General features: G+C 43.6%; 2 protein-coding genes and 1 non-coding gene across 5 annotated transcripts; 2 read left to right on the top strand and 1 right to left on the bottom strand.

Annotated features, from left to right (window-relative positions):
* The first annotated feature begins 101 nt into the window (after positions 1 to 101).
* LOC116200137 (FT-interacting protein 3-like) lies at positions 102 to 4,431 on the top strand. Of its 2 annotated transcripts, none has more exons than XM_031530864.1 (3): positions 102 to 348; positions 1,045 to 2,492; positions 2,615 to 4,431. In XM_031530864.1, the coding sequence occupies exons 2-3, from the start codon at positions 1,092 to 1,094 to the stop codon at positions 4,253 to 4,255; spliced, it is 3,042 nt and encodes a 1,013-aa protein (XP_031386724.1). In that variant the 5' UTR covers positions 102 to 348; positions 1,045 to 1,091; the 3' UTR covers positions 4,256 to 4,431. The 2 variants fall into 2 exon arrangements, with proteins under 2 accessions (XP_031386724.1, XP_031386717.1); XM_031530857.1 differs by having other exon boundaries at positions 1,040 to 2,492.
* Positions 4,432 to 4,755: 324 nt separating this feature from the next.
* TRNAE-CUC lies at positions 4,756 to 4,828 on the top strand. The gene has a single exon. It is a non-coding gene; the product is annotated as a tRNA-Glu (tRNA).
* Positions 4,829 to 7,533: 2,705 nt separating this feature from the next.
* Positions 7,534 to 11,243, bottom strand: LOC116192057 (AT-hook motif nuclear-localized protein 9). Of its 2 annotated transcripts, XM_031520471.1 has the most exons (6): positions 10,432 to 11,243; positions 9,724 to 10,180; positions 9,031 to 9,098; positions 8,515 to 8,646; positions 8,146 to 8,307; positions 7,534 to 7,963 (listed from the first exon to the last, which is right to left on the bottom strand). In XM_031520471.1, the coding sequence occupies exons 2-6, from the start codon at positions 10,094 to 10,096 to the stop codon at positions 7,748 to 7,750; spliced, it is 951 nt and encodes a 316-aa protein (XP_031376331.1). In that variant the 5' UTR covers positions 10,097 to 10,180; positions 10,432 to 11,243; the 3' UTR covers positions 7,534 to 7,747. The 2 variants fall into 2 exon arrangements, with proteins under 2 accessions (XP_031376331.1, XP_031376330.1); XM_031520470.1 differs by having other exon boundaries at positions 9,724 to 11,243.
* Between the last annotated feature and the right edge of the window lie 1,232 nt (positions 11,244 to 12,475).

Below are 12,475 nucleotides of genomic sequence, written 5' to 3'. Positions count from 1 at the left end.
CACCAATTAGAAACTCGTTTTCAGTCCTTTATTAAAAAGAGAAAACTCGTTTTCAAACGTTTCCATTCGCAGCCCGTTTTAGAAAAATATAAAAACAAAGAATAAGAACTCGTTTTCGTGGTAGACCTTTCTCTCTCTCTCTCTTCCTCTGAACCATCCAAGAAACGTCCTTGGCCCTTCCTCCCTTCTCATCCCCCTTTGTTTTACAAGTCTCTGTTTTTCCCTCAATCACTCACAGTTCAATTCCATCACCACATCCCAACCCCAACTCCTTGTTTCATCCTCTTCTTCTTCTTAACCTCCTCCCCGAGGACCACGGCTCGAGCAAGCTTTCGGGCTTCGGTAAAGGTGATTTTCTTTTTTGGCCTCGGCTGGGTTGAGGGCTGTGCCACTGTGTTCTGCTTTGCTCTGTTTTTTTTTTTCCATGTGTACGGTTGGGGTTGTTCTGTTGAAGCGAGGATCGCTGATCGAGGAAGATACCGTAGATTCTGCGCCACCCTTTATGGCGATTGTCTGATTTTATTCGGAATCTACGAGAAAGCGGGCGGCTGTCTGCTCTTTGCATTTAACCCTTTCGATTCTTTCCCCCTTTCTCAAGTATTCTCGCAGGGAAAGTGGGAACTGCTTGAATACTGAATATTCTCTTGGCCTTGCTTTTGGTATGCTTTGAATTAGACGATTTTCCCCATCTCTCTTTTTTTTTCCCCCTCTCTCTTCTTGGTTTTTGAGTTTTTTTTTTTTCTGTTCTGTATAATTTATGGCCAATTTGATTTGGCACAGTTAGAAAGGATGGGAAAAGAAGAAAAGATGGGATTTTTCTGATTAACTTCTTCTATGATGTTCTTCACTTCAGCTATATTCTTGACTATCTAAATCAAGTCAATCAAGTTGTGCTTGCTCTCCGTTCGGATATGTGGTTTCATAGACATGACAATATCTCTTGTTTGTTTGATTTTGTTAATGATTATGGCATTCGAGGTAGTCCATTTAGAGCTTAAAATCAAATATGTTCGTTAAACTTGTTATGTCTTTGTTTCAGTGTAGGTGTGGTTAGTGCTGAAGTTACTTGACAAATCTCTCCGGTTGCCTGTATGTCTCATTTCAAGCTCGGTGTTGAGGTCGTGGGTGCTCACGACCTTCTTGCCAAAGATGGGCAGGGGGCATCAAATGCTTTCGTGGAAATCCACTTCGACAACCAAAAGTTCCGAACCACGACAAAGGAAAAAGACGTGAACCCTGTTTGGAACGAGAGCTTCTACTTCAATATCTCCGATCCTCATAAACTTTCGGAGCTCACCCTTGATGCCCATGTCTACCACCATACTAAGTCCAACAACAAGAAGACATGTATCGGAAAGGTTTCCCTAACTGGGACATCTTTTGTTCCCTTCTCGGACGCTGTTCTTCTCCATTACCCTTTGGAAAAACCTGCCATTTGGTCGCGAGCGAGAGGAGAGCTTGGTTTGAAAGTCTTTGTGACAAACGATCCTCATATAAGGACCTCGAACCCGCTTCCCGCAATGGACTCGAACATGCCGGCTGATCAACAAGCTCAAGCTTCACTCGAGCAAACTCTGGACTCGATGTCGGATGCTTTTTCTGGTGACAAGTCGGGATTGAGGCAGAGGCGCACGTTCCATCACCTCCCTAACCCAGACTCGCAGCAGCGTCAGGCTGTTCCTCCTCAAATGACAGTTCCTCCTCAAATGGCAGGCCCGCCAAAGACGAACTATGGGGCTTACGAGATGAGAGGTGGCCCTCAGGGCCCGAGAGTTCTTTATTCAGGCCCCTCAATGCAGCCTGCAGATTATGCCTTGAAGGAAACAAGCCCATATCTCGGAGGAGGCCAAATTGTAGGAGGGCGGGTCATACCAGGTGATAGGCCCACAAGCACATACGATCTCGTCGAGAAGATGCAATACCTGTTTGTTCGGGTTGTGAAGGCCCGTGATCTCCCTAGTAAGGATGTCACAGGGAGCCTCGACCCGTATGTGGAAGTTAAGATTGGGAATTACAAGGGAAGGACCAAGTACTTTGAGAAGAATAAGAACCCCGAGTGGAATGAGGTGTTTGCCTTTGCAAAAGACAGGATGCAGGCGTCAGAGCTGGAGGTGGTGCTTCGGGACAAGGACCTCGTACTCGACGAGTTTGTTGGGCGTGTCCGTTTTGATCTCCACGAGGTTCCCACACGCGTCCCACCTGATAGTCCACTGGCTCCAGAATGGTATCGGCTTGAAGACAAAAATAGGGACAAGAAAAAAGGAGGAGAGCTCATGCTCGCAGTCTGGATTGGGACCCAGGCCGATGAAGCATTTCCTGATGCTTGGCATTCTGATGCTGCCGTGACAGATGATGTGCCTCCCTCTAGTCAGACACATATTCGATCAAAAGTTTACCACTCGCCAAGGTTATGGTATTTGCGGGTCAATGTGATTGAGGCTCAGGACTTGGTCTCGTCGGACAAGAATCGGTTCCCTGATGCGTACGTGAAGGTATTAATAACGACCTGGACATAGAAAACTGTCGCACTTTTTTTTTTTGGCTGCTGCATATTTATCATTGACATTATATCATAAAGTACAAAAACTTAAGTGCATGCCCCTTTCTGCTTCAGGTGCAAATCGGAAACCAGGTGTTCCGGACGAAAACTGTGCAGGCCCGCAACATGAATCCAATGTGGAATGAAGAGATGATGTTTGTTGCAGCTGATCCATTCGAGGACCACCTGATCCTCTCGGTAGAAGACCGTGCTGGCCCCAACAAGGATGAAACTATTGGTAAAGTCATCATACCTCTGAGCACAGTTGATAAGCGGGTTGATGATAAGATCCTCAGAGGCCGGTGGTACAACATGGAGAAGTCAACTGCTGCTGCCATGGATGGGGAGAAATTGAAGAAGGATAAATTTTTCAGTCGGCTTCACCTCAGAGTTTGCCTTGAAGGAGGGTATCATGTCCTTGATGAGTCAACTTACTATAGCAGTGATCTCCGCCCCACCGCTAGGCAGTTGTGGAAGCCCTCCATTGGCGTGCTCGAGCTTGGGATTCTCAATGCCGATGGACTCCATCCTATGAAAACAAGAGATGGGAAGGGCACGTCGGATACTTACTGCGTTGCAAAGTACGGCCACAAATGGGTTCGCACTCGGACGATCATCAACAGCCTGAGTCCCAAGTACAATGAGCAGTATACATGGGAGGTCTATGACCCCGCCACTGTCCTTACTGTGGGAGTCTTTGACAATGGACTAATTGGTGGGTCTAACGGGAGCAGGGATGCAAAGATCGGGAAGGTTCGAATCCGGATATCCACCCTCGAAACAGGCCGAGTCTACACTCACTCTTACCCGTTATTAGTCCTCCATCCATCAGGAGTCAAGAAGATGGGCGAGTTACACTTGGCGATACGATTCTCATGTACATCTATGCTAAATATGATGTACCTCTATGCTAGGCCACTCCTGCCAAAGATGCATTACGTTCGGCCGCTAACTGTGATACAGCAGGACTCATTGCGCCACCACGCTGTCAGCATAGTGGCAGCACGCCTCACACGAGCTGAGCCACCACTCAAGAAGGAGGTAATTGAGTACATGTCTGATGTGCACTCGCACCTGTGGAGCATGAGGCGGAGCAAGGCAAACTTCTTCCGGCTTATGTCGGTCTTCTCAGGATTATTAGCGATGAATAAGTGGTTTGGGGAGGTCTGCATGTGGAAGAACCCAGTCACGACGGTCCTCGTACATGTTCTCTTTGCCATGCTTATTTACTTCCCAGAGTTGATTTTACCCACTGCTTTCCTCTACATGTTCGTGATTGGGATTTGGAACTATTACTACCGACCACGGTACCCTCCCCACATGAACACGAGGCTCTCTTATGCGGAGGCTGTTCATCCTGATGAGCTTGATGAGGAGTTTGACACTTTCCCAACCACTCGGAGCCCTGAGATTGTCAGGATGAGGTATGACAGGTTAAGGAGCGTAGCGGGGAGGATACAGTCGGTGGTGGGTGATGTGGCAAGCCAGGGGGAGCGAATCCAGGCGCTGCTTAGCTGGCGGGACACCCGGGCCTCATTCATATTTTTGATCTTTTGTCTTGTGGCTGCAATTGTGCTTTACATCACACCTTTCCAGCTCCTGGCACTCGTGGCTGGGGTTTACACGATGAGGCACCCAAGGTTCAGGAGAAAGATGCCCTCAGTTCCGTTTAACTTCTTCCGCCGGCTGCCTGCTAGGACAGACAGTATGCTGTAAATTAACCGGCCATGCCCAAAAATTTTCTCATCCATGGGTTCGAATCTCTTTCATGTAATTTTTCCGGATTGATTGTGTGTTGGTCTTTGGCTGGAATGTGAAAACAGAGAACCTCTCCTCTGTATGAACTACTTGGTGTCTGACAAAATTATGTATATAGGCTTATTTTGGCACAATCTCTCGCATGAAATCATCTACTCCGTGCACTCCTTCCTTTCGGGACCAAACACAAGTGTGTAGATCCTTATGTATCCGACCGAACTACCTGGCAAATGCTAGACTGGTAGTAATCGGGTAGTTGAACATCAAGCAAGTTATGTCGATGGTAGATTCTAATGACCACTTGTTGGATTTCACGGAAGGATTCTCCTACAAGCCACCATAGATTTCATGACGAAATATTTGCCGTCGGTTTTACTCGGTCGACTGTTTATGTGGTGGTCGTAATGGCTCAATATTTAAGGAATAGATATAATTGTGTATAGCTTTCAAATTAATAATCCGTTGTAGTCTAGTTGGTTAGGATACTCGGCTCTCACCCGAGAGACCCGGGTTCAAGTCCTGGCAACGGAATTTATTTTTATTTCAATATTATGAGAATAAGAATAAAAGCACTAATATAATTTATTATAAAATATGAATCGTTTATTAGCAATGGAGAAGTTTTAATTTTTACAAACAAATAGTTTTAATTATACTATATATCAGTTATTAATTAAATTAAAAGATATACAAATAAAAGTTTTTGACCCGTGGTATCATGCGGTTTACTTCCTAGTATTTCTAATAATGAAACACAAAGGGACTATAGCAATTTCTTTTCCATGAACGGAATATAGCATGGGTAATCATTGGAAAGCAAAGGGAAGATCATAGCCAGAAACAATCACTCGATCATAACCCACAAAAAAAAAATTATGATGCCAATAAAAACACGATAAATGCTTGAAATGTATGATGTGGCTTCGTTAGAGAAGTTCAAAATTCACTTCTTATAACGTGAAAATTCAAAAGTTAAATTTTAAGTGGTAGTATCTCACAATGAGATAGATAAGTAAAAATCAATGAGATTATCACAATTAACAATAATTGTGATAATTATTTGAGTGCATTAACATCAATTTCCTCATTTGATGCAGTGGGCTTGGTATGACGAGATATTATCATCGAATAATTTCACTCGTCACGGGGAGGGGCCACCAAATCTGTGGACAGAGAAGGAAATGAAGATGGGCGAGAGGAGGGAAAGGAAATAATACCTTATTTCCTACCAAAAAAAAAACATTATTAGACCAGGGGTATTTTTGTCCAATCATATGTGAATGGAGTGTATCAAAAGGCGTGAAAATAGCCCCACCCAAGTCCTACTAACCATAAATTACAAGAAAACAAAAAACCCATGCTTAGGAAATGGTAACCTATAATTTATACGAAATTAGCATTTATTGTGTGAACTAATAAATTAAATTCTTCAAACATATAACTCATAAGATAAAATTACTAGGCAACCCGCGCTATGAACATCAACGATATTCAAAAATGAAATTAGTTTTACTTTCCAGCGTACGTTGGTGACGTATATAATACAATTTTATTTATGTGAATCATATCACTTTTTTTTTCATAGCAATCAATGATTGTCCATCGATAACAAAAACGAGTACAGTATAAAATGTCAAAGAGAAGATTACAAGAAAAGAAAAATACAGCAGAATACCAAGATCGAAGACAACCGGGAGGTAAAAGATTGCCATGACTTCTCGATCCCCGATGGCGTGGCGCCCGACGCGCCCTGCCAAAGCCGAACGCGCTGGTAACAAGGACTGTTTAAGGGTTTCTTTGCTTTCGAGGGAGAGGGAAGGAAGGGGATCGAGGATATGTTCCACCAAATCCGCATTTTTTTTTTGGTAAAACGACCACCAAATCCACATTACCGTGAATCGTGTCACTTTTTAACCAAATTAAATTACTGTTTTAAAATTTTTTTTACATTGTCTTACGTAACGCGAGTGCGTTCTCCTATAGTATGCATGGTATGGAAGAAAGTGACATATCAATTCGACATGAAAATAAATATAACAGCTCACACATTCAAACTATTAATACCAAATCATCATGGAAAAAAGCATTGGGCACGAATCTGGCATTTTTAGTTTATAATTGGAGCTTCAGACGGACGGCAGAATCTCGTTAGAGTCCTGGCAACGGAATTGTATCCGATCATAGTCGATGTTTCCCAGCATAAAATTTAGTAGGTTTAGATGGATCGGAAAATGTTCGGTTTGTCCAACATGCCCTTGGGCACGCCTCAGGCCCTGCCACACAACTGCCAAAAATGCCGTCGAGGCAAGGCCTAAGTCGTACTCATCCACCGCCATTCCAATTGAATCGTACATGACGTTGGCTTTGGCTGATGAACCATCCCATGGACAGGGCCCCCATGGGTGCATACTTCGGCATAGTATCCGAGTGGAAACCTGTTGTGGCACTCCAAAGACGCCCCGGCAACCGCACCCCACCCTTCTGGTAGCTGTTGAGAGTCGGTCGCTCAAGGTCACGTATAATCTGTCTCATCTGCAACAATGAGTCTTTCTAGGCATCTCATCGCCCTGACCAACGGATGATACCTGCCCCAGATACTCCTGCTAAGGCTGCAGGACCGTTGACCGACCACATAGAGGCCATGAGCTGAATAAGAACACCTGCTGTCACCCTCATCAAGGAAAACCGTCTTCTTCATCATCACCACCTCATATCGAGCTCATTGACAGCTCTCACACATTCCATATCTTTTCATTGATTGCATTAGCAGATGGGTACCAATCTAACTTCTGAAGTAGTCGTATCGGGCACGATCTGATAACAACTAGTTAATGATCGAACATGACTACCGATTCATTCAAGACGGTCCTCATGTTCGATTTACAGAGTAAAGGAAAGAATCAGAGAGTAGAAAAGTATAGAGTCAGCCACTTTTGTGATCTGTCTGACAAGACTGTACTGCAAAAATATCGAATGAACAAGTCTGTTCTCGGAACCCTGCAACAGGAGAGTCGGCAATTTAAAAAGTAGAACAAGGAAAAAAACCTGAAACTTGAGTTCTTGCTCTCTAGGGGAAGCTCAATCATTCTTCGCCGGTCAGCAATAAGTCGAGAGTCAAGAGGTTAGTAAGTATACAGATACAACTGGAGTCCCAAATATGAACCCCTTTTATCATCCCAGTCTTCTCTAGTTTAAGTCGGAAAGAGATGCACGAATAAAACAAAGGAGAAACCGAATGATTGAAAAATCTCCAGAAGACCAATTTCTCCATTAGCTAAGAAGTAAAATATAAAGTACAATGTCAGTTTGTGATGGGCGTTCCAAGAACAAGTCAGCCACTGTACCGTCAATTGGAACTAAAGTGATTCAGATCTTAACTTACCATTCAAAGAGGAAGAAGATTATACATCGCACTAATATGAGTAAATCGCAAGACTCAAAAACTTTTTGTCATCCACGCATCAGATCGATGTCAACGTGCACGTCTTCGAGATCCGTCGGTTGGGAATCACGCCAAACACCTAAGGGGAGTGGAGTTAGATTTTGACTTAGGGGAGTAGAGGTTTGGCTCCCAATCAGACTATCTGAGACACGGGCCCTTTCTGAGCCATCCCCTTTCTTGTTCTTCATCTTCGAACTGCCCCATGAGAAGCTCCCAATGATCACCTGAAAACACACATCTTACTATATAAGATGCATAGGCTTGAAAAACAAATCGAGATTTACTTGACTAGTTCAGATAGTTCTTGCTATGAAGCTAACGGTCCTGTGTCATTTCTCTCTGCCAATTCATGTCACATAATTCAAAAGAATAGATCGTGTAAGTGCAACACATGAAGCTCGATTACCTGAACAGGGCTAGCTGCAATAAGCACTCCCCCAACTCCTCCACCAATGACACGACCGTCAGGATTGGCAAGGGAAATGCTGAGACCGCCACTTCTATTGCGGGAACCACTGTTATCTGTGAGCAAGTAAGACCCCGAAAGGCACAAAATTTCAAAACGACCCTGCAGGAGTCAAAATATTGAAGTACTAGTTAAGAAGTCAGATATCACATTGAAATTTTAAGGAAAAGAAACTTGAAGCAGCTCTTACATTAAACTCGGATAGTTGGTTGAAAGTTGTCAGAGAAATGGAAGCAGGGAAAAGAGGAAAAGAAAACAAAAAAGTACCAATAGCTAATTACGAACAAGACTGGGAGTAGATTAGCAAACCTCATAAGTGACAGAACCACCAGAACTAGAAGGCTGTCGTAGAGTAACGGTAGATACCGAACCCATAGCAGACAATATACATATGGCCCTTGGTCCTTGCTGTGAGAACGCCATGATTTTCGTAGCAATATCCTGAACATGAAAAATGGAGTCTTATTAGCGAGTAATGCAAAATGCCGAGTGGAAATCAGTATTCTACACTGAATGAAACTCGAATTCAAGAACACACAACCCCATAGATCCTTTCAGGTCCACAAAGGTGCAACTCAAGAACCAACAATTCTCTTAAGAGCTGCATTTTCCTCACCAAATTATAAAAAATTGTTAGAGAGAGGAAGGGCAAGAGAGTTCCACATAGCACCAGCCTAACTCACATACTAATTTCACGAATTTGTAAAGCAAACCAAATAGAAAAACAGCCTCAAATTCCCCCGTCTTAACGAATTATTGCTCAATTGACAGGCGTGTCTTGAAGGGGAACAGAGTATAGATTATTTTTAGAATAAAATATCATACTTCTCCTGCTGCCACGGTGATGATATGAGGAGTAAATCCCATCCCAGCAGTGCCAGATAGCAATTCACCTATCAATCAGTAAAGCATTTGCTATTCAATATTCCCAGCAAAGAAATGCATACAGAAGAATAGTAAAAGTAAATGAATTTCCGCTTACATTTGCAGGTTTAGTCAATAATTAGACCAAAAATGTTCGGATCGTAAAAAAGATGAAAAATATGTTTAGCAAGTTCTTAAACAGAAAGTCCACTTTGCAGTCAGTCGGCACAAACAATGTAACAGCCATAACTGCACAAAATCCGACATGTCCGAGGAACTAAGTACATCCTATATGGAACAATAAAATGCAAAAGAGACCTACATTATAATAATAGGTCTTAGCTAACTTGTTTTGAGTGAAAATCCTATAATAAAGTTGAAACTAAGATGTTCTATCTCCTTTTTTGCAGTGTCCTTTAGCTGTTTGGAAAAGGCAGATTGTCTTCAATATATGCTCAATATATGCTGGAGAAAAGTTCATCACTATTGACTTCTTTATTATTAACCCTAAGACCAAGGCAGAATAAAATAAAGCATAGGTCTCTAATAAATTATTCAGAAATTGAGCAGTTCCAAAGGAGCTCAGATCAAAGTAAAGTATATATACACATAAGAAGCAAGCAATCAGCACAACCATAGGAAAGTATAACTCACCAAAGGAAGCTAGCTGCTGCTTCCTCCCTGAACCAGGAGGCCTCCCTCGGCCCCGCTTTTGCGTGGACCCCAGCGAACCCGACGGAGAGATCGAGGCCGAGGAGAGTGCCAAGGAGACGCTCCCATCGGCCCCATACTTGCGCGGCCGCCCTCTCTTCCGCTTCATGGGTTCGGCCGGCGCGGTGGGCACGACAGACGGGGGCCCCATGTTGGCTGAGAACCCCGAGGGGGGCTCGGGCTGTAGGGTCGACCCGATAGAGCCGGCCCCGAAGTTGGACTGGAACTGCATGCCTGCGGCATTAAGGGGCTGCGTCCCTGAGATTCCTCTCTGGGTGTTGTAGTAAGAACCTCCCATTGTGTCTCTCCGATCCATGCATTTACTTTTGGAGGAATGCACAGTTTAAAGCCCTCCAAGAAGGTCAATTCAGCTACAGCACAGCCTTATCCTGGCTCAGATCTTCAACAAGGTGACAAAAGCAGGCCAATAAAACCGCCCAAAATCAGCTAAAACAACACTCGGGAGTGCCCCCCAAGAAGATGAGACTCAAACAGATCAAGATAAGTCAACTCATAAACCAGCAGCAGCAGCAGAAACGAGAAAAGGGTATGCGAAAAGATTGCAGATTGGGGGGGAAGGAGAAGTAAAGCCTGCAGCTTTGGAGCTGAAAGAGAGACAAAGCGATGGAGAAGTATGCATCTACTGCTTACCGAACAAAAAGGGAAGGAGTGAAAAAGGCTTCATTTTGAAGATGGAGAAGGGGGAGGAGAAGACTTGAGCAGGTCCACTCTCACCAACCCATCAAGCATGCTAAGACTTTAGCACCAAGCATCTCTCCTTGCACATTAACCCAACTCGGAGAAAGAGGAGAAAAATCCAAAGATTCTAACACCAAATTCAAGGCAACGGGGTTCTAGATTCAAAGAGGAGGAGTGAAGAGGAGCTCAAAGGGTGAAGAAATTAATAAGCTGGGGGAGCAGTGTATGCAGAGAGGAAATTAAAGGCTCTGATTGAATGCAGAGAAGGGAGAAGAGAAGATGGCAGACGGGGCATTGTTTTGAGGAACCTCCTCACGACCCAACAGGCCACAACAACACAGCTTCAAGGCTATCACAGGTCCATATCGAATTGCAGTTTTCTAGGACAACAGGAAGAGAGCTCTCTCTCTCTCTCTCTCTCTCTCTCTCTCCCCCCCTCTGTGTCTGCTGTCTGTGTTGCTGAAAAGCTGTCTTATTTTATCACAATCTCTTATCCTTGTAGCTGTGGGTGGCTGGCTGGCTGGCTTGGGGAGAGGGGGGGCGCTGTGGGTGGGAGTAGTGATGATGATAACTGGGCTAAGTTGAAATTGGAATTTGCAATGGGGGAGGAAGCAAACAAAAGCCTGAACAGAAAAAGGCGCTCTCTGTGGATAACACTGAATAGTAAACTGATCCTCTCTCTCTCTCTCTCCCCTCTCGGTCTGTCTGGTCTGGAAGAAGAGAAGAACTCCGAAGGGAGGGGGAGGAAGCGAAGAATAGGACCGTTGTAAATGGGATGGGTGCATGGGGTGTTGTCGTGTGAGCTTATTTACTCCGCTGGTCCGTGAGCTATGCCTCCTCATACGCGCATGGAAGGCGCGTGTTGATTTTTTTTTCCCCCTTGATGACCATGCTATTCAGACTTTGCACTAGTAATCCCTCGAGTCCATTGCACTCCCACGACACACGAAGAAGGTAAACAAGGCGTTAAATTGTGGCAGGTGACCTTAAGGGGATTTGAATTTGGGATGAATACTTAGCTCCTCCTGAATGCTAGCCAACTCCCTTGAAGTTAAAAAGAAAAAAGAAAAAAAAATAGTGTGTTCAATTGTTTTCCTATAATGTTTTTGATGCGTACTTTAGTATCTCAAAACCTAACGAGTCTCAACTAATCTAATTTGAGTCAGGTCAGCTCACCGAGAAGTCAAATTTGCGACTTATTTGAGGAGAACAAATATCGAATTATTTAAATCAACCTTTATGGCTTTAACAATTTTTTTTCCAGTGAAATTCATTGTTTTTTTTTATAGGTCATTGCTTCTTTTTTTATTCGAAGTACATTGGAATATAGAAATCTAATATTCCCACTGGTCCGATTCGAGTCCGGTTGACCAGGTGTAAAACTCTTCCATCGCAAATTTTATCCTTTCACAATATTCAAATAAGAGCCTTGCTATAAGCGCTGAACTACTTGAATCAACTCACGTTGGCTAATATTTTTTTTTTAGTTCATTAAAAAATGGGTAAATTTTACAACACTCTCTATACTTACGTCAAGACATCGACATCCCCTCATTTTAAATAGGATATATTATCCTTACTTTCGCTGACGTAGCGAAATACTTGACATCATATGTGTCTATTTGCTGAAAATATCATTTTTTTCTTCATATTATTTTATTTTTCTAAAAAATTATTTTGAAAACTAAAAAAGAAAAAGGAACCATAATCATTCCTCACGATGTGGGGGGCAGGCAGGCCTTCCACATCGAAATTGTGAGAGAGATCTGAGTTCTCTCTCGATTTGGGGTTAAGGGAAATCTCTGCTAGCCACTTCTCCTACCAGTGAGGTCGTAAGCAAATATCAGTGCCTCACTTTAGAGGTGGTAGCCGCCTAGCAAGCCCCATGTCCTATAATTGAGGATGATCTATGTCTGAGGTCCCTCTAGTTCTTGGGGTTTAGGGCTTGCCTGTCGACTATAATCCCTTCCAATGAGTTCACCAGCGACCTCATCGA

Source organism: Punica granatum, chromosome 1 (assembly GCF_007655135.1).
Source record: "Punica granatum isolate Tunisia-2019 chromosome 1, ASM765513v2, whole genome shotgun sequence".
NCBI classification, from domain to species: domain Eukaryota; kingdom Viridiplantae; phylum Streptophyta; class Magnoliopsida; order Myrtales; family Lythraceae; genus Punica; species Punica granatum.
This window is presented reverse-complemented; position numbering and strand designations above follow the sequence as displayed.

Coding starts and splice junctions, on each gene's coding strand:
- LOC116200137 (XM_031530864.1), top strand. CDS start 1,092: ATGTCTCATTTCAAGCTCGGTGTTGAGGTCGTGGGTGCTCACGACCTT. Junction 2,493..2,614: donor TCCCTGATGCGTACGTGAAG/GTATTAATAACG, acceptor TTTCTGCTTCAG/GTGCAAATCGGAAACCAGGT.
- LOC116192057 (XM_031520470.1), bottom strand. CDS start 10,096: ATGGATCGGAGAGACACAATGGGAGGTTCTTACTACAACACCCAGAGA. Junction 8,647..9,030: donor TCACCGTGGCAGCAGGAGAA/GTATGATATTTT, acceptor TTTCATGTTCAG/GATATTGCTACGAAAATCAT. Junction 8,308..8,514: donor GTGGTTCTGTCACTTATGAG/GTTTGCTAATCT, acceptor TGACTCCTGCAG/GGTCGTTTTGAAATTTTGTG.